The sequence below is a fragment of the Pinus tabuliformis genome, chromosome 5_2 (assembly GCF_031772625.1).
Source record: "Pinus tabuliformis cultivar Carrire ecotype Pingquan chromosome 5_2, CPIR1, whole genome shotgun sequence".
Classification (NCBI taxonomy): domain Eukaryota; kingdom Viridiplantae; phylum Streptophyta; class Pinopsida; order Pinales; family Pinaceae; genus Pinus; species Pinus tabuliformis.
In genome coordinates, this window is record NC_142306.1 from 810,323,943 (window position 1) to 810,349,167 (window position 25,225).

The 25,225-nt window shown below is 40.6% G+C and overlaps 1 protein-coding gene across 2 annotated transcripts in view; it reads left to right on the plus strand.

Annotated features, from left to right (window-relative positions):
• The window catches only part of LOC149161781 (Tetratricopeptide repeat (TPR)-like superfamily protein), a 288,843-nt gene that overhangs the window by 36,191 nt on the left and 227,427 nt on the right, over window positions 1–25,225 (plus strand). For both annotated transcript variants that reach the window (XR_016261890.1, XM_089437040.1), the window contains exons 5-6: window positions 23,710–23,803; window positions 23,924–24,042. Coding sequence is in view for 1 of the 2 variants with exons in the window: in XM_089437040.1 (XP_089293166.1) it covers window positions 23,710–23,803; window positions 23,924–24,042 (213 nt within the window). In the remaining variant the exon portion in view is untranslated. The remainder of the gene's footprint in view (window positions 1–23,709; window positions 23,804–23,923; window positions 24,043–25,225) is intronic.

Genomic DNA, 25,225 nt, shown 5'->3' on the forward strand with positions numbered 1-25,225 from the left:
CTAGTAGGAGGAAGGTGATGAGAACCTGGCCCTTGTCAGTCAAATAAGGGAGGGAAAAGGAAAGGATTTCGGTAAAGGAAAGAGTGAGGAGATAACTTGTTAATTTTAGGTATGTTCTATGCTAGAGCAATATATTTCAATTTTCACAGTTAGATGAATATCTTTTCCAGATTAACAATCACATCAGCATTATAGTAAACTGCAGATAGAACATGAATATAAATTGCAGAAGACAAGCGAATACAAGAGGACACAAGATGTGGCGCTAGCCAGGGACAAACCCCAATGTGGGGAAACCCTTGATCAATTCTTCTTATATGTTCTTCAATAGTTCAGCAGAGGGAGAGAGAGAGAGAGATAGTACATTTTCAACAGAAGTCAACACTTTGACTTTCTAGATAAGAGAATAGATCATCTCTACATGAGATCAGTTGAAGACATGCTGCTTCAACTGATTCTCCAAGGTCCTCATACTAATCCGCTCTTCAACAGCAACTTGGCCTCTGATCTAAGCTCTCCATGCTGTCCTGAAGTGGCATTGCCTTGCTGTCTCTTCTTGCTGCTGCTAGGGCATCCAGTCATCATCTTTGGGCTGCATTTGGCTATGTATAGACTGCGGCTTAGTCTCCTTGTTGCTGCGTCTAAGGGCTGTCCTAAATTCTTCCAAAACAGTGTAGTATGACTGCGTTTAGGTCTTACCTTGCTGTGTATAGATGATCCTCTAAACAGCTCCCTTCTTGCTGTGGCTAAGTAGCCTCTGTTGACTGCTGTTAGGGCACTCTTTTAGACAACGAGTTAGGGCAGGCTGGGGCAGCGTATAGGAGCAGGTTAGGGAAGCGTATAGGGCTGGTTTGGGCAGCATATAGGAGCAGGGATCTCCTCTCCTGGACTGCGGCTAGGGTAGTATAGAACCTCTTCATGACTGCGGCTAAGGTTCTTTTGAACAACACATAGGTCTCTCTCCTTAGGGCTGCGTATAGGTGCCTTTTAGGACAGCGGATAGGATCTCTTCTTAGACCCTCCATGGTTGCGTATTACTGCTTCTTCATAGGGCAGCATTAGGGCTTCCTTCACCGTGCTAGATCTCCCTTTCCTCTTGCGCCTTGGGCTTCTTCATTAGGGCAACATAGAGCCTAGGGCACTCTCTCTAGATTAGGGCAGCGTTATCCCTTAGGATCTCTCCTACTAAAACCCAAAGACAAGTAGAGAGGAAGAGATCCCAAGTGTGTGTCCAAATGACTTTCAAGGCACCTCTATTTATACTAAAACGTTGAGCACATGTGGGGTTTATATGGTTGCTGGCCGACCTTGACGAATTGTCCCATAACACAAAGAAATTCATATCTCCATGAATACTTATCGGAATTGGATGATCTTTAGATCAATCTTACACCTCTTGATGAAAGGGATCCAAGAAAAATATCAGCTTCCATTAATAAGATGACCCACATGGACTTTGGCCCTAGTTGCCAATTTTAACATAGCTTCATAGTTGGGGAAGGAAAAAAACTTGAGTAAAATCAAGTGTTTCATATGTCACAAGGATGGTCACTATGCATCACAGTGTCCAAAAGAAGACGGGTGGAGGGAAGTTGTAGTAACAAGAGGTAGCAGCCTCCACAGAAACTCGGATGAGAGAGTTTGTTACAAAATTTGAGAAGGATTTCTCATTTGTTTCTTGCGTTTCTACCAACACAATTTCCAGTAGTGTATGATACGTGGACAATGGTGCATCTTACCATACGACATCAGTATGGGAGTTGTTTACTAGCATGATGGAGAAGCACTCAGGAGTACAAGTGGAGCTTGGTAATGATGCCAAGTATGCCCTAAAAAGAGTTGGGAGAATTTTGTTTCATCTTGAGTCAGGTTGCTCATTAGAAGTGAAGGACATGCTGTATGTTGCAGAGCTCAAGAAGAACTTTCTTTCGGTCTTGGTCATGGAAGACAAGGGTTTTGTCATGAAGTTTCAGAAAGGGCAAGCAAGTATCAAACTGAAAGGGTCTAGCCATGACATCACTTAAGTTATTGGAGTTAGAGAGGGCAATTTGTTCAGGTTACGGGGTGAGCTTGTTTGAGCCTTGGTTCATGCTATAAGTGGCATGGTTCATACTATACTTCATAGCAATGACGACTTGTGTGAGTTGTGGCATGCGAGGTTGGGGCACCTTCATTAAAGGGTGTTATCGATTCAGAGGGAGATCGTCATTAGTTTTCTGGATTTCAGTATCGAGCAGTGGGGGGTGTGTAAAGGGTGTGTACTTGGAAAGCATGCTAAGGCTGCTTTCCCAAGCAGCGACTCTAGATCCAAGGAGATTTTGAATCTAGTATATTTGGATATATGTGGGTTGATTTCAATAGTATTAGTACTGGGAAGCATGTATTACATGCCTTTTGTTAATGATTTATCTAGGAAGACACAGATCTACTTTATGAACACCAAGGATGAGGTCTTCAGTCGGTTTCAGAATGTCAGGACTCTTGTGGAGAACTAGATAGTAAAGAAGATCAAGGTCCCGAGGTCAGACAATGTGGGTAAGTATACCTCTAATGACTTTAAGGAGCTTTGCAAGGAGGCAAGAATTAAGAGGGAGCTTACAATATCTTACAACCCGCAAGATAATGGGGTTGCAGAGAGAAAGAACAAGTCATTCATAAGGCCTGTTAAGGCCATGATCCATGATCAAGATTTTCCCATATTCCTTTCAACAAAGACATGCAATATGATGGTTTGCATTGAAAACAAGAGTCCTCATAGGATCTTAGAGGGCGAGACACAAGAGGAAGTATTCACATGTGTGAAACTCGAGGTGAGCTACCTACATATCTTTGGTTGTCTAATCTATATACATGTATTAGAAGAGAAGAGAACCAATGTGGAGGTGTCTAGCATAAAGGGGGTGTTTGTGGGATACAACAAGACGTCATACACTTACAAGAGTTTCATTACAACACAATAGAGGATCGTGGTGAGCCAGTATGTGAAGTTCAAAGAGAACCCAACACCGAGGGTATCACATGAGACCCTACTAGTGACAACGGACGAGGAGTAGGAAGCTTTGAATGTCGAGTCTAGATCAACAACTTCTTGTTTAGGAAGTCAACCTTTATATGAGGAGGTGAGATAAACTCTGCCTAATTATGTCAGGGGACTTCCATGGTTCATGTAGAGACATGGAGAGATACTCAAGAGCCTCCTGTTGACTATTGAAGCATACTTTGAAGACTCCATGCCCAAGGATATGTTATAAGTGTTCCTGCACTATCAGAGTTCCATATACCATCAGAGCTTTTAAGCTCTTTCTTCTCTCTTTCCTTCTCTATTGTACTCAAATTCTGCAAGCCTTGTGGGGATATTATAAATTGATGCTAGCATGATAAAATAGAGTCATGTAACATGCCTAGGTAAGTTAGGACTTTGTTATCAAGTGAGTTCACTCTAGGGAGTTTTTTGTACTTTTTAATTATTTGTGCTTTTCAGAGCGTGCGTAATAATTAATTGAGTGTTCCTCCCTGATAGAACCCCAACGCTGGAGTGCGGCTTGATAGCGAAGCCATAAGTGACTCCTAGTGTCTAGAGTCAACGTATATTACTAGGATAGATCACTCATAAAGTTTTGTGGAATTTAGGTGTAGGGGTTAATTTTTTAAAATTTTTAAAATTTCCCACATGATAGGAATTTTAATAAGTTTTCTATGTAAATTGAAATAAGTGACGTCTAGAGAAGTTGTAGGGGGTATGATTGGTCAAAATTGGACCTCTCCTCCCCATCTTTTTACTAATACACACTTTAAGGGGTAAAAAATAAATTATAGACCCTCAAAAACCACTTCTCCTAAGACTAAGGGAAAATGTGGCAATAAATTAGCCAAAAATTAAATAAATGGGAGAAAATAAAGATTCTCTCCAAGTTAAAGATACTAAAAAATGAGGTGGAAATTCACCAAGAGTTAAAGTTAAGCTCTAAAATGATGTGGACTCCACCTAAACCAAGAAATGAGGAGCACATGTGCAAATCGAACTTCTAGAGAGGGACCACGAGTTCCAAGAGACAAATCACATAAATTGAGGAAGTGAGCTCGAGTTCCAAGATGTCAAAATTTAAGTGATGATATGGTTCAATTTGGTGGAGAGTGGTCTCCTACCACTCCACTTCACTATAAACATGTGGCTCTACTACTTCCATGAGTTCCTCATCAAGGATTGCGTGGGGAATTCTTGGAGGATTTGATCTACCGTATCTAGTTCGATTTGCATGACTTTTGCCTTGGGATTGTCACCACTCTCTCTTGGTATTATCTCTCATTCTTCTATTTATATGAGCCTTTGGCTCTCATTGTAGCATCTTGATACGAGCTCTTGTGCTTGGGGAAGCTTTGCTCTTTTGTACACCTACATTCTATTGCAATAAAGGACTTTGGGGTTCACTTATGAGGTGTTGTTCTTCTTGAGCATGTTACAATTCTTGATCATCAGATTCATTTTCTATTAGTAATATTGTGCTTATCATTTCCATATGCTTGTAAAAGATTTGTTTGTGTAGAGTTATCTTGCATGAACGATTTGGTTTTAGGAATCTATTCTAGATAAGGAATGTTTTAGTTGATTTTCATATAAATCTCTAAAATTTCTCTCTCATTATATGTTTCTAACCCATATGGATCTAATGGTTTGATTTGAAGTGTTGTAGAATTTTTTTTGGATCAAGTCTCTAGCATGAGAGGACATTTTTGGAGATATTAGCCCACCCTTGAGCATGAGCATGGAAGAGCCCACATTTTGATGTTCCAAAGTCTTCATCATTCGATTTTGTGGTTGGAGTGATTATTTGCTACTTAAGAGCATGTCTATAGCTAGACAAGGAGGAGAGCACTACTCACACTCCTTTGTTTAGCCTTTCTATAGTCCTTGTAGATATTCATCTCCTCTTCTATTGCATTTTTCCACTAACCATGAAGATTCTTGCAGAAAAGACAAATTTACTTTGAGGATTTTTCTCAACCTTTGCGTTGGCATGCTTAAGGAAAGCGAGCAGGTTGAACTACTAATCTTTGTCTTGCAGATCCTTAACGCCTTCGGGACAACATTTCATCAAGGCCGTGAGCTCTCCTCAAGGCAACCCTCCTCTTTTGACAAGGTCGTGAGCTTTTAGAGGCCTAGCCTCTTTCACCTTGCACAAAGTTTCACATTCTTGGAAGGTTGATTTTTATATGTAAAAAAGTCCTTGGACTTTTCAGATTCTGAAAACTTTCTTCTTGTACTTCTTTGGCTATTAGCATTGCACTTTCAAGTGAGGAGTTTTAGTGCTTAAGAGCAATAATGAATGTAAAGACCCTCCTTGAGTTCTTTTGATACCTTTTGAAGGTTTCTTTTCCTTGTAACAAGTTAATAAGCTTGGGAAGTTTTTCCCATGGTATCCCACCTCTTCATTTAGAGGGAGGAATTTTTCTTGGGTGGTTGACTTTTTTGCCTCTAGTTTCTAACTTGCCCAATTAATTTACTTGCATGAATTGTCTAATTTGCTAATCTAGCCTAGTTGTGCATCTTTAATTGATAGCTTCAACACATAACACTCACATTTTCCTATTTTGCAATCAACTTGCCAATTCATTCACTTGTATCTTGTGTTGTGCTATTTATTTTCCATTTGCTTAAGTTATTGCAATACACAACAAGCAAGGGATAACACTCTCATTTCATTTGGCAAGCTAGCAAATGTTTTCATTGTTTCATTTTTATCTCAAAGTTATCTAGTTGCAATTCTATTTACTTATTTTGAAGTTTCATGCTCATCTTGGTTTATTGGCAATTTTGTATTTCACTTTTAAGCATTCTTTACAAGTCCATTTACTTTCAACTTATCTTGAGCAATCTATTTTTTTTTTTGATCTAGCGCACTCCCTTTACAAGCAAGTCATTTAGCATATGATTTATTATATTTTCTTATGATGCATCTTTCATTTGAATGATATATCACATGAGAAGATGCATTCTTTCATTTCAAAGCTTATGAGTTGATGTTTTAAGGCATTGAGCTAATCTCCATTTCATTGTTTCCATTGAATTGTTGGTATATGTTCTTTTGAGCACTATTTCAAAGTTAATATCATTATTGTCTCTCTATTGAAAGCACTTTGTCATCAACATGTCTCATTGGAATCATTTCACTGATACTTAGGAATTTCTCTTACATACTAAGTTAGACTAGCTTATCTAAAAACTACCTCCAAGCATAAGCTTGGTTGAATAGACATCTTAGGACAACATTTTTATGATTTTTGTTTCCCCTAGTACAGAGTAAGGTTAAAATGTGTGACCTCATAGTTCTCTTGGGGCTGAGCCCTTATAGGAACTAAGACACGTGAATTGCAAGGATCCTGGTAAGGATATCGTTAATGAAGGACTAGTGCCTCCTCAGCTCGTCTTTCTTGCGACTCACCCCAATCTTTACTTTGTGGAAGAATTTGGAAGGAAATTTTTTTTACCATAGGCTAGGCATCTAAATTAAACTTAACCTAGATAATTGCATCTCACATAGTGTAGTTTTAGGCATCATCTCATCAAGTTGGCTTATGAGCATTTTTCATTTTACTTGCAATATCATTTTATGTACTTGTCATTTTGAAGTTTATTTGCTCATGGTGATTTGATGTTGTATCATTTTATTTGAGCATTTCCTTTATAAGTACAAGTTCCATTTACTTTTGCAAGTTACATTCTTGTTGCTCATATTTTATATCTTGAACTAACACTTGCTTGGCAACTTACCCATTCTATCAATTTATTGTACCTTGAAGGGCTCATTATATGCAAGTATTGTGATTCCACTTTGAGCATATTATTTCTTGCAAATATTGGCACTGGTCTAACTATAATTTTCTTGCAGGATTCATTTTTGTTGAGATTTATTTTCTTCATCTATATTGTTGATATTATATGCTCTTGGTTATTTGAACTTGCTTATAGTCTATTTCCTTTCAGGTTATCTTTTAAGTTGTTGAATGGTGAATGTTCTAATAAACTAACTACTCCTAGAACTTGTTACCTTAACAAGCCTTCCTTTAGAGTCCATCCTTAGGGCCCACCCCCCTTAGCTTTAATAGGAGAGAACTTAACAGAGAGAGTTGGGATCAAATGACAACCCCTTCTTTGAGCTTTGCCACCAAGGCCACACCTTGTGGGGTTGAGGATTTTTTTCACATTAACCTAGGTGTGTAAGCGAGGCGACAACACCTCCAAAGAAGATGTTTCCAAACTATATGGCATTGATAAGTAGCATCGTTGAAGAAACAACATATCAGGAATGCCATGGTGGAGGATGATGTGTGGGATATTGTGCCAAGATTAATGTCTTGAGATTGGAGGGAAAGCTGGTCCTAGGTGGTTCTTCAGGAAGTTCTTTCCTCGTTAAGAGGGAGTGTTGATGTTTGAACCATCAGGCATGAACTTTTGCATAAGTCTAGTGTCAGATGTGTGGAAGTCTTCCTAAAAGCATGCTTTTTACCTTGGTAATTCACTTTAATTAAAGTTAATTATTAAAGTGAAAAATCTTTTTAATTATTTAGTTAGAAATGTCTAATAAAATGTAATTTAGTTACTTTAGTGATTTAGTTAAATTTCATTGATCTCAAGTTAGATGAAATTTAATTTCAATTGTCAATCATTCTGGAGATTCAACTCATTGTTATAAAAGAAAGACAAAGTGAAAGGAAAAGAGTTAGAGAGTGTTAGAAAAACACAAGTGAGGGAATGAGAAAGATTTGCACTCATTGTGCAAGTCAAAAGGAGAAAAGGGTAAACAATGTGAGCAACAAAAGGACATTAACCCAACTGTCAGAAATTGAAGGGGTTGTACACAACAAGTGTAGAGGCAACTTCATGAGGTTGTACAAGGTAGCAAAAGAGAAGGGTGTCTGAATAATTATGGGAACGATTTCAACAACGGTAGGAGGGTTTTAGAATAGGTTTTAGCAGGGTTGTACAAGCTATACGATGCCCTTGAATAACTAGGTTTTGCGATAATTTTCTCTTGTTTACTTAGTGGGCTATTTCCCTTGGAGCCCCTGTAAGCTTGGAGTAATTTTAATGAAAAGTTGATATTTGAAGGGTTGAAAATTTTGCATGTATTTTGGAGATTGGTTACTTGTAGCTTTTGTCGATTTATTTTTATATATATTTTTATTTATTCCAGTTAAATTTCCAGCAAGTGTATTTTATTCCATTAGTTAAAGAATTCAATTTAAATTAAATTTTCAGCAAGGAAATCATAAGAAATTAATTTTCCTAGATTGTTGAAATAGAGAATTTAACAAGGACAACAATATAAAGTGGGCCTTCAAGGTTCCAATGGCCCTCCGAAGCTATATGCTCCTTGTTACCCATCATTTTATGGGTGATATCCCTAGATTTTTTTTTTTTTTTCTTTTCTTTCTAGAAGATGGTCCTCAACAGGTAACCACCAACCCCTTGCAACCACCAACTAGCTCGTTGTGCTATTTCTCCACCACCCGAGCCAACCATGTGGTCCCTCACCCATCTGTCATGGTCATATGTTTGAAGGTGGGTCTCCCAAATATGAAGGTATGCCTTGTCATTTGGTAATTGAGTATTGTAATTTACTTATCATGGAAACTTTTGGGTATGAATTAATGGGGGGATTCGGCTGAAAGAGTGGGCTAGGTATGTGCTCTTGCCCCCTAGACCTCTTTTGGATGTTAACCTTGGACCCTAGTCCAGTGGGATCTCTTTTACTGATCTTTGGGCTTTAGGGATTGTACTTCATGGGAAACCTTGAATTTGGTTGCGTGGTCCCACTCCCTCATCCACATATATCACTCCTGTTGCGCTCATCATAACCCCATTCATCATTGCTCCCACCTGGGTCCATATTCCTCCACTGGGTGCACATAGAGTTAGCCTTCCCCTTCCCCTTGCCCACACCTTGGGTCGAGCTTGGAATGATGCCCTAGAGGTTGATGTAGTTGAAAGGAAAAGTAAAAGCATAATTGGCCACATTCAACAAGAAAATGTACCACAAAATGCAAAATATGGACGGGACAAACCCATTTAGCATGTGGGCAAAAGCCAATACATAAGCTTTACCCCATTGTCATGGCCATTGTTGAAATTTGGTACCGGAGGACAGGTGGTTCCCTAAGGCTTTGATCTTTGGCCTAGGGAAAAGTGTCCAAAAGAATTTAATTTTTCTCCTAAAGTGACTTTATAATTTTTATAAAGTCAAATCTAATTTAAAAGTGACTTTAAGTGATAAAGTTACTAAAGTCTAATTTTAAAGTGACTTTAATAAAGTCAATGTAAAATTAGAAAAGAAAAGTGACTTTGGAAATAAATGACTAAGTGGGTCTTTATTAAAGTGGGGTGAATTAAAAAAATAGAAAGTGAGATTTAAATGAGCATTTAATCTCAGCTCTAGATCTCAATCTATTTCAGCCATTGGATTTAGGGATTCCCCAAAAGTCACTTAGGGTTAGACTAAAGGAGGGAAAGGAGGAAAAGATCATTCATTCTTTCATGAGTAGGTTGAGAGAAGGAGAGCAAGAGAGCAAGGGAGATTTTTGGACATTGAGGAGAAGGAGGAAGCAGCTTGGCACACATTCCAAGGCAGCGTTTCAGCAAGTCCGTACAGCGTTGTTAGCATGCAGTGAAAGGCAGGTTTTGGGCACGATTTTTTAGAAAGGCCGTACAACAGTTTTGGTTCAGATTCCAAGGAGGTCGTACAACAAGTTAGCACATAAATCGAGGAGCAGATTGCTGGCACATTTTTCAAGGGAGGACGTACAACAAGTGGCTGTACCTTGGCACACTTTTCTAGGCAGAAATCCGTACAACTGTACTGCTGTTTTCTGCACAAAAATCAAGGAAAATTGTACAACAACATTTATGGCAGCATGCATGCTTTTCTAAGCAGTCCGTACAACAACATTTAAGACTGAAATTTGGGCACAAAAATCGAGGAGGCCGTACAACATTTATTGCTGTTTTGTTTTGCTGTTTGCAAGTTTTTTCAGTTGGCTGTGAGGCACGGAAAACAAGATAAGTTGTAAAAGTTTGCTTGTTGATTTTTTGCTGAATATTTCTCTTACTGTAAAAGCATTTTCAAGAAATAAGAAGGAGCTTTCGAATTCGTTTTCCCCAAGAGTTGTAGGGGGTTTTTCCAGGGTCACCTTGACAAAAAATCATTGTGTTTAAATGTGTTAAATGGTTGTTTGTATGTGCTGATATTTATTTCTGCATTTTCCAACATTCTGTTATATTTCCAGAATTTATGTTTTCAGCAAAATTTATTTTCCAGTTGTTGAACGTATATGTATATGGGAAAGGGCATTTAACTCTTTTGGAGAAATAAGGTGAAACTGAAAACCGGGCTGGGAAATGAGAAATTTCTACATGGTATCAGAGCTTGAGTGTTGAAGTGCAGTTTGGGACAACAAGGAGGAAAATTACAGCATGCTGATTTTTCACTCAGAAAATTCCAGCAAGCTGACTTTTCACAAACATCAGTTTTATCCTTACTACAAGAGTGCTATTTTTCAGTTTTAGGACAACAGGATGTCATTGGGATTGAGGGTGGAGGATAGGTTGGATGGACATACCAATTACAATGTTTGGAAGGAGAGAATGTAGAGTATCTTTGAGGAGACAAAACTCTGGGACATTATGGTGCATACCACAGAACCCTGTTGTTGTGCCTACTGATGCTACTCAGTTGGCTGCTTATAATAGAAAGAACAACAAGGGTAAGAGATTGATTCTAGACGGAGTCAAAGACCATTGCATTCCTCATGTGAGAGGAAAGAGAAATGCCCATGAGATGTGGACAACATTGTCCAATCTCTACCAGAGTACCAATGAGAACCGGAAAATGGTCTTGAAGGAGAAGCTAAAGACCATTAAGATGGGTAATGATAATGCAGCTGGATATCTCACAAAGATTATTAATGGAAAGATGAGTTGGCAGCAGTTGGAGAGCTCATTCCACTCACTGAGTTGGTACGGATTGCAGTGAATGGCCTCCTCCGTTCATGGATGAACTTTGCTGATGGGGTTTGTGCACGTGAGACCCTTCCCACATGGAAGAGGTTTTGGGATGATTGCATTCAGACATAGTTCAGGAAAGGTCAGCTTGGGGCAGCTAAGCCAATTGAGTAGGATGAGGATGTAGCACTGTTGGCAGGAGGCAAGAAAGACAAAGGGAAGAAGCAGGCTTCCACAAGCAATGGTGGGGGCAAAGGCAAAGGTAAAGGTAAACAGGGTAACACACAGAAGGACTATTCCAAGGTGAAGTGTTGGAATTGTCAAAAGATGGGACACTATGCAGTTGTGTGTCCGGAGAAGAAGAAGAAGAAGGGGAAGAACCAGAGCTTGGCAGCTTCAGCAGAGGTTGAGGACTTTGCAGATCGTTTTGACCGGGAGTTTGGGTTCACTGCGTGTGAGTCCTCTAGTGCAGGATCACCTGCCACACAGGTTTAGAGGGAGCATGCTTTTCCCTCGATTAACGGAGCATCTTCGGGTATCTGGTATGTGGACAGTGGGGCTTCACGTCACATGACAGGAGTCCGTGAGTACTTCTCAGAGCTTTCAGAGAGTGGCACTGATATAGAGGTAGTACTCGGTGATGACAGAGTTGTTAGAGCAGTCGGTGTGGGGACACTGACATTTCAGAGGGAGTCCAAACCTCCCTTGAAGGTGTCAGATGTTCTTTATGTGCCAGGGATGAGGAAGAACCTCATATCCGTCTCAGCTTTGGAGGACAGAGGATATGAGGTACTGTTCAGGGGAGGACAGGTGTTGATGTATCGCAGGGGCACTCCAGCTGATTCAACTACAGTGATAGGTGTACGCCATGCAAAGGTGTACAAGTTTGCATTCCAACCCCTTTTGGCATTGAGAAGTAGTACTGACAGTAGAGCTAGCAGTTCTGAGCTGTGTGAGATTTGGCACCGCAGGATGGGGCATATGTATCATGGAGCCTTGAGGACCTTGCGGGAGATCACTGCAGGTGTGCCAAATTTTAGTACTAATCACTTTGATACTTGCAGAGGATGTGCAATGGGCAAGTTTGCCAAATCCCCTTTTCCCAGCAGTGACGGCAGAGCGACTGGGATACTTGATTTGATTCATTCCGATGTGAGCGGTCGGATGTCTCATGTTTCCTTGAGTGGATATGAGTACTATGTTTTATTCATTGATGATCAATCTAGGAGGACCTGGATTTATTTCTTGAAGACCAAGAGTGAGGTCTTCAAGCGGTTTCAGGAGTTTAGAGCTCTTGTGGAGACACAGACAGGTCGGAAGATCAAGTCCCTGAGGTCGGACAATGGGGGAGAGTACACCCTTGGAGAGTTTGCTGACTATTGTGCAGAGGCAGGCATTAGGAGGGAGTTCACTGTTTCTTACAAGCCCCAACAGAACGGGGTTGCAGAGAGGAAGAACAGATCCATCGGAGGGGCTGCCAAAGCCATGTTACATGATCAGGGGTTGCCATTGTTCTTGTGGGCAGAGGCCTGCAACACAGCGGTTTATTTGCAGAACAGGAGTCCGTATCGTGCCTTGGGGCACATGACTCTAGAGGTGGCTTTTTCTGGGAAGAAGCTTGATATTGGTCATCTTCGTATCTTTGGGTGCATTACATACGCCTACATACCCAAGGAGAAGAGGACCAAACTAGAGCCCACCGCAGAGAAGGGTATCTTTGTGGGCTACAATGAGACCTCAAAGGCCTTTCGGATTTACATTCCTGCACAGAGGAAAGTTGTTGTCAGGCGGGATGTGAAGTTCGAGGAGGACAGAGCCTTCAGGAGGTCACGGGAGTTAGAGTATTTGGATCAGCCAGACCCTCAACAGTAGTTGAGTCAGTCGCAGGGATCCAGTGGGCAAGGATCAGGAGGATCCGGAGGTACATCTATGAGGATGTCAGGTCCGTCAGTGAGCAGTGGCTCGCCGAGCTAGAGGGGTGGTGCTCCGGGCAGCATGCAGAGCAGTCCACAGAGCAGTTCACTAGGGAGTCCACTGATGGACAGTTCACACGGTACCTCAGCTTCTACAGGTTCAGGTGCAAGCAAGAGGACAGCAGACAGACAATCAGGAGTTCATGCTCCTGATGATGATGATGAGGAGGAGTTTCATTCTCCAATGGGAGAAGTACGCTCAGGGAAGAGGAAGCCCAAGTGGCTTCAGGACACCTTGAGAGATGCCACATCTGTTGCTGAGCCTAAGAGGCCGGTCAGAGAGAGTAGACCACTTGAGAGGTTTTGTAGCTATATGGCAATGGCTACCAACATCCTTGACTCTGAGCCTTCTAGCTATGAGGAGGCAGCTGGCCAGCAGGTCTTGAGAGAGGCCATGCAGGAGGAGTATTCTTCTATCATGAAGAATGATGTTTGGGAGGTGGTTTGAGGCCCGAGGGCAAATCCGTGGTTACTTCCAGATGGCTTTACAAGGTAAAGCATGCTGTAGATGGCAGCATTGAGAAATTCAAAGCGAGGTTTGTGGCTAGAGGGTTCTCCCAGGTAGAGGGAGTTGATTATGAGGAGACCTTCGCTCGCGTGGCTCGATATACTTCGATCCGCTCCATTATATCGATAGCAGGAGAGATGGGTTGGAAGATCCACCAGATGGATGTGAAGACTGCATTTCTCAATGGCTTCATACAGGAGGTGTACATTGAGCAGCCATAGGGCTTTGAGGTGCATGGGAAGGAGTCCCATGTGTGCACACTGAAGAAGACCCTTTATGGCCTGAAGCAAGATCCCAGAGCTTGGTACTCCAGGATAGATACATACTTGCAGGGGATGGATTTCACAAAGAGTGAGGCAGATCCGAACCTTTACTATATTGTGATAGGTGAGGAGCCTCTCATTCTGGTGCTGTATGTGGATGACTTGGTCATTATAGGTGTAGAGAGACTCATAGAGCACTGCAAGAGAGATCTTGCGGCGGAGTTTGAGATGAAGGACATCGGCTTGATGCATTACTTTTTGGGTTTGTAGGTGTGGCAGGACGAGGGGCATTTTTTCCTGGGGTAGGGGAAATATATTGTGGACATCCTTGGCAGATTCCACATGGAGGATAAATTATAATAAACCCATGTCGACACCGATGATCACCAACTGGAAGAAGCTTTATGCTTTAGATTCCAAGTTGGTGGATCCCACATTGTACAGACAGCTGATTGGTTCCTTGATGTATTTGGTCAACACTAGACTAGATATTTGTTTTGCAGTCAACACGATGAGTCAGTTTATGTGTGAGCCTAGGAAGGTTCACTGAGTGGCTTCAAAACACATTTTGCGGTACTTGCAGGGGACAGTGGATTATGGTCTGGACTACAGGCAGGGGGATGGAGTGAGATTGGCAGGTTATACTGATTCTGATTGGGCAGGTTGTGCTTCTGATAGGAAGAGCACTTCAAGGTGCTGTTTTGGGTTGGGTTGGGTAGTAGTGTCATGGTTTAGCCGGAAGCAACAGTCAGTAGCATTGAGTTCAGCAGAAGCAGAGTATATGGCAGCCAGTCTAGCTAGTTGTGAGGCCATCTGGCTTCGCAAGATGTTGTTTGGTTTATTTGGTTAGCTGTTGAGACCTTCAGTGATTTACTATGATAATCAGAGTTGCATTAAACTCAAGGAGAATCCAGTATTTCATGACAAGTCAAAGCATATCGGGATCAAATATCATTTCATCAGAGACTATGTTCAAAAGGGAGCTGTGAAGCTTGAGTATATTCCCACTGATGAGCAGGTTGCAGATATTCTTACCAAAGCCTTACCACGGGGCAAGCATGTCTACTTTAGAGAAAAGATGGGTGTGGTGAGGAACACCTTTCTCGGGAAGAGGGGTGTTGAAATTTGGTATTGGAGGACAGGTGGTTCCCTAAGGCTTTGATCTTTGGTCTAGGGAAAAGTGTTCAAAAGAATTTAATTTTTCTCCTAAAGTGACTTTATAATTTTTATAAAATCAAATCTAATTGAAAAGTGACTTTAAGTGATAAAGTTACTAAAGTCTAATTTTAAAGTGACTTTAATAAAGTCAATGTAAAATTAGAAAGGAAAAGTGATTTTGGAAATAAATGACTAAGTGGGTCTTTATTAAAGTGGGGTGAATTAAAAAAATAGAAAGTGAGATTTAGATGAGCATTTAATCTCAGCCCTCGATCTCAATCTATTTCAGCCATTGGATTTAGGGATTCCCCAAAAGTCACTTAGGGTTAGATTAAAGGAGGGAAAGGAGGAAAAGGTCATTCATTCTTTCATGAGTAGGTTGAGAGAAGGAGAGCAAGAGAGCAAGGGAGATTTCTGGACAGTGAGGAGAAGGAGGCAGCAGCTTGGCACACATTCCAAGGCAGTGTTTCAGCAAGTCCGTACAGCTGAGTTAACACACAGTGAAAGGCAGGTTTTGGGCACGATTTTCTAGAAAGGCCGTACAACATTTTTGGTTCAGATTGCAAGGAGGCCGTACAGCAAGTTAGCACATAAATCGAGGAGCAGATTGTTGGCACATTTTTCAAGGGAGGCCGTACAGTAAGTGGCTGTACCTTGGCACACTTTTCTAGGCAGAAATCTGTACAGTGGTACTGCTATTTTTTGCACAGAAATCGAGAAAAAGTGTACAACAACATTTATGGCAGCATGCACGCTTTTCTAGGCAGTCCGTACAGCAACATTTAAGGCTGAAATTTGGGCACAAAAATTGAGGAGGCCGTACAACATTTATTGTTGTTCTGTTTCGCTGTTTGCAAGTTTTTCCAGTTGGCTGTGAGGCACGGAAAACGAGATAAGTTGTAAAAGTTTGCTTGCTGATTTTTTTGCTGAATATTTCTCTTACTGTAAAAGCATTTTCAAGAAATAAGGAGGAGCTTTCGAACTGGTTTTCCCCAAGAGTTGTAAGGGGTTTTTCCAGGGTCATTTTGATAAAAAATCACTATGTTTAAATGTGTTAAATGGCTGTTTGTATGTGCTAATATTTATTTCTGCATTTTCCAGCATTCTGTTATATTTCCAGAATTTGTGTTTTCAGCAAAATTTATTTTCCAGTTGTTGAACGTATGGATATGGGAAAGGGCATTTAACTGTTTTGGAGAAATAAGGTGAAACAGAAAACCGGGGTGGGAAATGAGAAATTTCTACAACCATTACCTTGGTTCCTACAGGCCCTAGATGAGCCTCCTTTATCATTCAGGAACCCATGATTATCCCAACTCTTGGTGAGCAATGAATCACCCTACCCTAAAGGGGGTATCTAGTGCTATACCTACACATCATGCTCTTATCCCTTGAGCCTCGAGCAGTTAATCAAAGAAAAATCATAAAAGGTAAAATGCATATAAAGAAGGGTGGAAAAATCAAGGACAGGGCACTTCATGTACCACGATTGCTCCCTCCTATACATTATATACCCAAGTGTGGGCTTCCCTTTTGTTAGCTACCCTAGTATACCTCAACATGTAGCCCAGGGCTACCCTTTTTCATTCCCTACTCCATTAATCTCTTTATCACATGCCACCACCCTTTAAAGGATATACTTTGGACATAATATCCCTTTTAAAGGTAGAAACGACCTAATAAGATACTCGGTTAACCCCATTTGGAGCTTGGAGACATTAGCAAATGCCAAAGCCCACTATGGAAGGGCATGCCATTATGAAGTGCCCACTTGTTGTCCATGGTTTGTAAGCTCTTTAACTCGATTTCCTTTGATGATTTGTTGTACTGGAAGGCTAGGGGACGCATTGGATCTTATGCAGGATTGCAGATGGTCTCCATTTTGGGTTTGGTCTCCCTATACGAGGTCCTAACCCTCCTGAGGGCTACATTGGCACATGTAGGGTGTGTGTTGAGAGCCATGGACCTCCACAGTAGTAGACAACACTCCATGGATCCCCAGAGATGTTTAGAGATTGCTCGAGATTCACCTATTGGACGAGGAAGATGCACCTGGTTCACCATGCCCAACCAACCCCACAGTTGTACCATACAATTGGTAGATGTCCCATGACTTATATACTGATGTGGCATCACTTACACCATCATCTGAGCCGTTACAGTTGGTCTATAAGCATCTTCGACCTCCTTGGAGGCCCATGAGGTTACTTGTGTGCCCTCACACCCATTGGGAACACCACATGTTTACTATTTGGAGAAAAAGGGGCCAACCTCTTGTCCACTACTTTTGGGCGTCATTTTTATCATTGTGGCACCTATGGACTTCATCAAGCTTCTTAGAAGACCCAATGACATGTATGATTGATCATTCGACCTCTTGAGAGGCTTTTTCTTTTGTTTATGAGCTAGTTTGGTGCGTTTTTAGTTGTTTTGCACATTATTTGATTTTAGGGGCTAATGTAGGCCCATGTAGCTAAATCGAACTCATCAGAAGTGTATAAATATAAGTGATGTGAATTCATTTTAGCATCATCACTTGGATTTGGAACTGGTATCTCTTTAGAGATTTTCGCTATCCTTCCTGGAGGACAATTTTTGGAGCATGGAATGAATTTTGATGTTTGGATAATTTTTATGTCTTGGAATTCCTTGATGGCAAGTTTTTGGATGGTTGGATATATTCTTATACATGTAACTACATTTTAATGCTATTCTTTCTTTCTAATTTTGTCACATACATTGTTGTTGGGATTTCGCTATGCCAGGGCTTATTTGCTGCATCTCTTATGCGAAGTTGTGGAAATTTTGTTTCTGGCTAGTGAATGCTTCATGTGTGGGCCCATGTATAATGAATGAATGTTCTTAGGGATGTTTCATTAATGAAATTCATTTTGACAAGCCATTTACCTTGTAAAATGAAGCATAAAGTCTTTGAAGTTGCTTTTGTTGCTGCGCTAGTGCCAAGCGAAGTTGTCTTTGAGGCCTCCTTGACCTAGAAATTCATAGGTCCATAGTGATCACCTTAAACCTATTTTCCTTCTCCCCTTTCCTCTTCTCTAGGTCACCTAGGGCATCAATTATCTCATGATCGAGCCATCCAAATGCTTAGATTTTTGGTCCACAACTGTGCTGGTGGGTCCTCAAGAAGCCCTCCAAATTTAATGACATTCTGACTGTGGGATCTAGAGATATAACATGCCTTAGCTCGAAGAACAATTCTTGACCTTGGTTTCCCTTAGGCTAGAAACCTCACTGGGATCCTTTCATTGTCTTTCATTGAAAATTCATTCCTTTATCCCTTTCCCCTTGCTAATCAGGTCAAGCGTATCATTGGTTGCTAAATCCTATCCCCTTGACTGAACCTAGGTCCATTTGGTCTCGTGGTCCCATATCTTATCAAAGTCAACTCTACAAAAACCACTTGGGAAACCGAGTTCCATAAATATTTTAGGGTTTAGGAAGCTCCTTTACAAGTCACATTCCCTAAGCCCAAGCCCTTAAATCCCTATTCCCCTATCCTAGAGAATCTTGCACCTTTCTTAAAAAGCAAGCAAGCCCCACTCTTGAGTCTCTCTTAGGAAAGGGTCATTAAGATCACTTCACATCCATCTTAGTTGATCTATCCTTCATAAGTGATTCTCTACACATCGGGTCTCCTCCCATCAGTGAATGTCCGTAAAAAGTAGGAAGGTTTAGTTGTGGTGACCATGGGATTTAGCTTCATTGTTGTTCTTGACCTAGCAAGTGCCCCTCTAGGAACCCCTGCTAGTTTGAGTGGTAACGTTTTGGCACCGTTGTCGGGGACACGAAACGTGTGTTTTATTCCCCATATGACATATTGACATAACATTATTGGCAACTCCATTGGAAGAATGAAGCCCTAGTTCTTCATTGAACTTTAAGGTTGATGCTTGTAGGGGGAAGCAAACATTTTTCTAGGCATCTATACATCTCAAATAGGTTGTCCTCCTTTGATAAATTTCCCGCTTTGGACATTGCTAGCATCCTTGGGCACCCTAATCATGTGATGGGAAGGATGGTACGTGGGGTGCTCGTCTTTGATGGTAATCCACTATTGGCAATTGACCACTTAGAAAGATTTAATGCACATGCTTCAAGAGAGGAGGTTGTTCACCTAGATGTCCTTATATTGTTCATGAGATCTCTCGGTGGTCATAAGTCATGGCTACATGTTCATGAACCTAAGAGCATCTCATCTATTGAGGAGTTCGTTGATGGCTTTCTTAGACATTTTCAGGTATGCCTCACATTAAGCATCCAAGAGGAAGCCTTCATTGACCGTCATCAAGACATTGAGAATCTAAGTAATGAGCAAGAATACGAGTCCTCCTCAGGTCCACATGACGCAAAGGATGATTTTGAGAACAAGTGTGTTGGGAAGGATGAAGTTGAGACTAACCTTACCTTTCTCGAGGATATTACTCCTGATGACTCTCCTTTTGAAAACCTTGAGGAAGGTGATCCCATTTGCCCCTTAGAAGATGACATTGGAGATTACTTCCATATTGAAAAGGAGAATTTGGAAATTGTTGGTCCTCAATTTGATCGTACTCCCATTTACGACACCGATAAGGAGGATGAGGCTGAAATTGGCCCTCCCTTTCTCTCGGGTATTATTTATGATGACATATACATTGATGCCCTTGGGAAGGAGAAATTTTATTTTCCCTTGCATAAAGAGGGGTTGTTGGAACTTGGAAGTGATCAATTTTCCTATGAGGAAAGGCCCAATCTATGATACCAAGGAAAGCGATAAGGCTCCTCTTTATGATTCTATATTCAAATCACCTGAGCCTTTAGATTATGATTTTGGGGAAGGGAACACTCCTCCCTCCCCTTTGCCTTCTTCCCTTGTTCATCATTTTGAGAGTGATTCCCGTGCTTGTTCTCATATGTTCTCATGTGACCTTGTTCCCTTCCCCTTTCTGAGTATAGTGTCAAGGAAGAACACCTCATTGAATATTCTTTATCTCCTTGGGCGCCCCCTCAGGATCATGATCAATCTATAACCTCCCCTTTCTAGTGTGATCATCATAGGTAACCTACTTGTATTTCTCCATCTCATCAGTCTCCCATTCCCACTAATCATAGCCCTGTAGAAGCCATAAACATGACATATATAATAAGGACCATCATATGATCAAGGTTGCCATCCATCAAGAGTTTATGGGCCTAATCATTGACATCTCTATATTTTGGTTAGAAGAGAGTATCTCATGGACTAGATTACATCCCTTTCTTACCTCTTCTCACATGATCATCCATGTGTGGGCATTCTATTTTCCTACCTCCCATCGACCTTATCATCCATATGATTCTGTCCACATTCGCTTTGGCATTTGCTACATGAGTAATCATATAGGCTAGCATATTTATATTGATTTGATGATATGTTGGTTGCACTGGCTTTATGATTACACTTAGTATTAGTTTTGTACCATATGGATGTTAGGGTAGGATGCATTGCATACTGATTTTCGCATTAGAACTAATGTCATATGATATTTCTCATGATAGATTAGTTGCATTTAGATTTAAAACTACATTTGAAAGTTTATTTTTATGAGTCAATTTTATGGGTCTAATCGAAGCATGTGCGATCATGAAACACCACAAAAGCATCCGGCCCCGTGTTTTTCATCTATGTGCAGGTAATAGGTCCGATGTGTGCCAAGAGATTGCTGGTGTTCTCATGACCTTCCGTTTGTGTAGCTACGCCCATTGTTTGATAGATCACTTCCCAGTTGGAGCCACACGTTACTCACCATTTGGCATTTTGTGGGTGATATCCCTAGATTTTTTTTCTTTCTTTCTAGAAGATGGTCGCTAGCCAACAACCAACAACCCCTTGCAACCACCAACTAGCTTGCTGTGCTATTTCTTCACCACTTGAGCTAGCCAAGTGGTCCCTCACCCATCTGTCATGGTCGTATGTTTGAAGGTGGGCCTCCCAAACTTGAAGGTATGCATTGTCATTTGGTAATTGAGTATTGTAGTCTACTTATCATGGAAAATTTTGGGCATGGATTAATCGGGGGATTCGACAGAAAGAGGGCGAGGTCTGTGATTTTGTCCCCTAGACCTCTTTTGGATGTTAACCTTTGACCCTAGTCCCATGGGACCTCTTTCATTGACCTTTGGGCTTTAGGGATTCTACTTTATGGGAAACCTTGATTTTGGTTGCGTGGTCCCGTTCCCTCATCCACATGTATCACTCCCCTTCTGCTCATTATAACCCCATTCATTATTCCTCCCACCTGGGTCCACATTCCTCCACTGGGTCCACATAGGGTTAGCCTTCCCCTTCCTCTTGCCCACACCTTGGGTTGGACTTGGAACGATGCCCTAGAGTTTGATGCAGCTGGAAGAAAAGTAAAAGCATAATTGACCACATTCAACAGGTAAACGTACCACAAAATGCAAAAGATGGCCAAGACAAACACATTTAGCACGTGGGCAAAAGCCAATACATAAGCTCTACGTCATTATCATGGCCATCACCCTGGTTCCTACAGGCCCTAACTGAGCCTCCTTTATCATTCAGATACCCATGATTGTCCCAACCGTTGGTTAGCAATGACCTGCCCTACCCTAAAGGGGGTATCCACTGCTATACCTTACACATGATGCTCTTATCCCTTGAGCCCCGAGCATTTAATAGAAGAAAAATCATAAAAGGAAAAAGGCATATAAAGAAGGGTGGAAAAATCAAGGCTGAGGCACCTCATGTACCACGATTGCTTCCTCCTATACATTATATACCCAAGTGTGGGCTTCTGCTTTGTTAGCTACCCTAGTACCTCAGCATGTGGCCCAGGGTTGCCCCTTTCCATTCCCTACTCCATCCATCTCTTTATCACATGCCACCACCCTTTAAAGGATGTACCTTGGACATAATATCCCCTTTAAAGTTAGAAACCACCTAATAAGAGACTCGGTTAACCCTATTTGGAGCTTGGAGACATTAGCACATGCCAAAGCCCACTATGGAAGGACATGCCATTATGAAGTGCCCACCTGTTGTCCATGGTTTGTAAGCTCTTTAACTCGATTTTCCTTGATGACTTGTTGTACTGGAATGCTAGGGGACATGTTGGATTTTATGCAGGATTGCAGATAGTCTCCATTTTGGGTTTGGTCTCCCTATATGGGGTCATAACCCTCCCAAGGGCTACATTGTCACTTGTAGGGTGTGTGTTGAGAGCTATGGACCTCCACAATAGTAGACATCACTCCATGGATCTCCATATATGTTCAGAGATTGCTTGAGATTCACTTATTGTACGAGGAAGATGCACTTGGTTCATCATGCCCAACTGACGCCACAGTGTTACCATACACTTGGCAGATGACCCAAGACTTGTATGCTGATGTGGTATCACTTACTTCATGAGATGGGAGTGGCAAGTCCATGATACATCCATCAGATGGTAGGTGTGGCGGATAATTGGAATTAATGTAAGTAAATTGTTTGGTGAACCGGATGTTGGAGTTGATCCATCCTAAGGTGCAAGGTTTTTTGGTGCTAGTTCGATGGAAGGCAGGCAGAAAGATAGATCGATAAGTAGGTAGGTGTGGTTCGATGTGTCTGTCGATCATTGCGTAACGTCCCATTCGATGAGAGTAACCTAGCTGAGTAGAGTAACCTAGATTTATTTCTTTCTTTGTTATTTTTATTGCCCAAATGATTCTTCCAGAGGTCATCATTTTCTCTCTCTCTCTCTCTCTGTTTTTCCATGGAAAAATTTATAAATCTATATTTCGAGGTGAAATTAAATATGCACCATACGTGTCATCAACACTACCAGATTGTGAAACTCGCAAAAGGAAGCTTATAATTTGAAACTTCATATTCAACCTTAAAGAGGATCTATTCTTTGTCACAACTAGGCATAATGCGTTATAGTATATACACCACTTTAATGTAGATATAAAACAGAAAAACATAAGATTAGACTGTCTCTTAGTATTTCATTAGATTAACTGTCCATCAGAATATGGTCTTTTCAGAAAGAACTTCATCATTTAGTTCTTCGTCCTATAATCTGCTCTCCTGCATATCCAAAACCTCGTCTGGCCATTTTATCTGCATTCTGGTTGAAATCTCTGTAAACGCGAGTAAAGGAATTATTCAGGAGCTTGTTTCAGGCCCAGGAAACTCTTTCCATGATTGGCTGTAAGAACATGTTTTCTATCCTGTACTACCCCTTTGCCTGTTCAGTGATTATTTTAATAATGTGTTATAGTATATACACCACTGTAATGTAGATATAAAACAGAAAAACATAAGATTAGACTGTCTCTCAGTATTTCATTAGATTAACTGTCCATCAGAATACGGTCTTTTCCAAAAGAACTTCATCATTTAGCTCTTCGTCCTATAATCTGCTCTCCTGCATCATATCCAAAGCCTAGTCTGGCCATTTTATCTGCATTCTGGTTGAAATCTATGTAAACACGAGTAAAGGAATTATTCAGGAACTTGTTTCAGACCCAGGAAACTCTTTCCATGACTGGCTGTAAGAACATGTTTTCTATCCTGTACTACCCCTTTGCCTGTTCAATGATTATTTTAATATCACCTAAAAACTGAAGATGGGTAATTTCTCTTTCAAAAGCAAATTTTAGAAGGATCCATAGAGTATAAAATTCCGCCCTATTATTAGTCCCGTCACTGCTGCATATTTAAAAATTATATGGTGTTTTTCTTCCAGAAAAAGAATCAGTTCTCTTATATTCACCCTAAGAATCTTAAAAATCTTACTGTGTAAATGATGCTTCAAATGGCAGGTATCTTGTGGAAATGGAGGTGAGAGACTGTTGTCACTAGGAGAAGCTTTACTTAAGAAGCGCATAGATTCCCATGGTTTACATGAACTAGAAGGTAATTTTTTCTTGAGCTTGAATAGGTTGAAATTATTTCTTGGTTAGATGTTATATTTTTAAATTAGCTAGGAAATTTTCTATTTTACTTGTATTTACTCGAACATTCATTTTCTGGCAGCTTTGCGTGTATATTTATCCGTGTTGGAACAACAAGGTAAATTTGCAATAGCTTTGGATGTGCTTGATGGCAAGCTAGGCAAACTCTTTAGCATTGAAAATGACAAATTAAGGATCCAGGTGAATCCCTTAATTCTTTTATCTTATATGGAAAGTCCAAAAATGAGTATGTTGGAAATAAAAGTGATCTATGTTTAACTCCTATTCAGTGCCCTGCTCTTTATGTTTCATGAAAATTCGAAGGATGAACTATAGGGCACAAAAATGGTTTTCGTTAATTTATTCTCTGCTACCAGGTTATTTGTTTGATGGTTATGTTGTAAGGTGATATTCCCCCACCAAGGTTCAAATCTCCGAAGCCATGTTTTCATCCTCATAGGCTTTCTATCTTGTGGAAAAGGAGTGTTTATAGCAATTGGGGCCAAGTACAAGTCCTTGGCGATTTTGGCAGAATTGATGCTCCCACTATTACTTCTAAGCCAAAGGGTTCTTTCTTAAGTGCTGTAGTTGGCTACTCTTTATTGTAATACTCCTAAATTGATGAAGGGCACGCTTGCTACATCATGATAAAAGGAAGCATCTGACATTTTCTAGAAAATATTTTAAGCCCGTAACTTCATGCAAGTTAGTTATACTTTTATTTGAAAAATATTATATTAATTCGTAGAAATGTAACTTACATGGCTTCCTTTAGGTTGTTTGACTTGAAGGGGAGGTAAAAATGATAATGCTTTGAGCAACTTGACCATTCTTTTTCTAAAATCAACCACACTTATCATATTCATCCTTTCTATTTCCTAATAATTAATTGGATTAGGAAATAGAAAGGATGATGGTTAAGTTGTAAGGTGATATTCCCCCACCAAGGTTCAAATCTCCAAAGCCATGTTTTCATCCTCATAGGCTTTCTATCTTGTGGAAAAGGAGTGTTTCTAGCAATTGGGGCCAAGTGCAAGTCCTTGGCGATTTTGGCAGAATTGATGCTCCCACTTTTACTTCTAAGCCAAAGGGTTCTTTCTTAAGAGCTGTAGTTGGCTATTCTTTATTGTAATACTCCTAAATTGATGAAGGGCACGCTTGCTACATCATGATAAAAGGAAGCATCTGACATTTTTTAGAAAATATTTTAAGCCCGTAACTTCATGCAAGTTATGCTTTTATTTCAAAAATATTATATTAATTCGTAGAAATGTAACTTACATGGCTTCCTTTAGGTTGTTTGACTTGAAGGGGAGGTAAAAATGATAATGCTTTGAGCAACTTGACCATTCTTTTTCTAAAATCAACCACACTTATCATATTC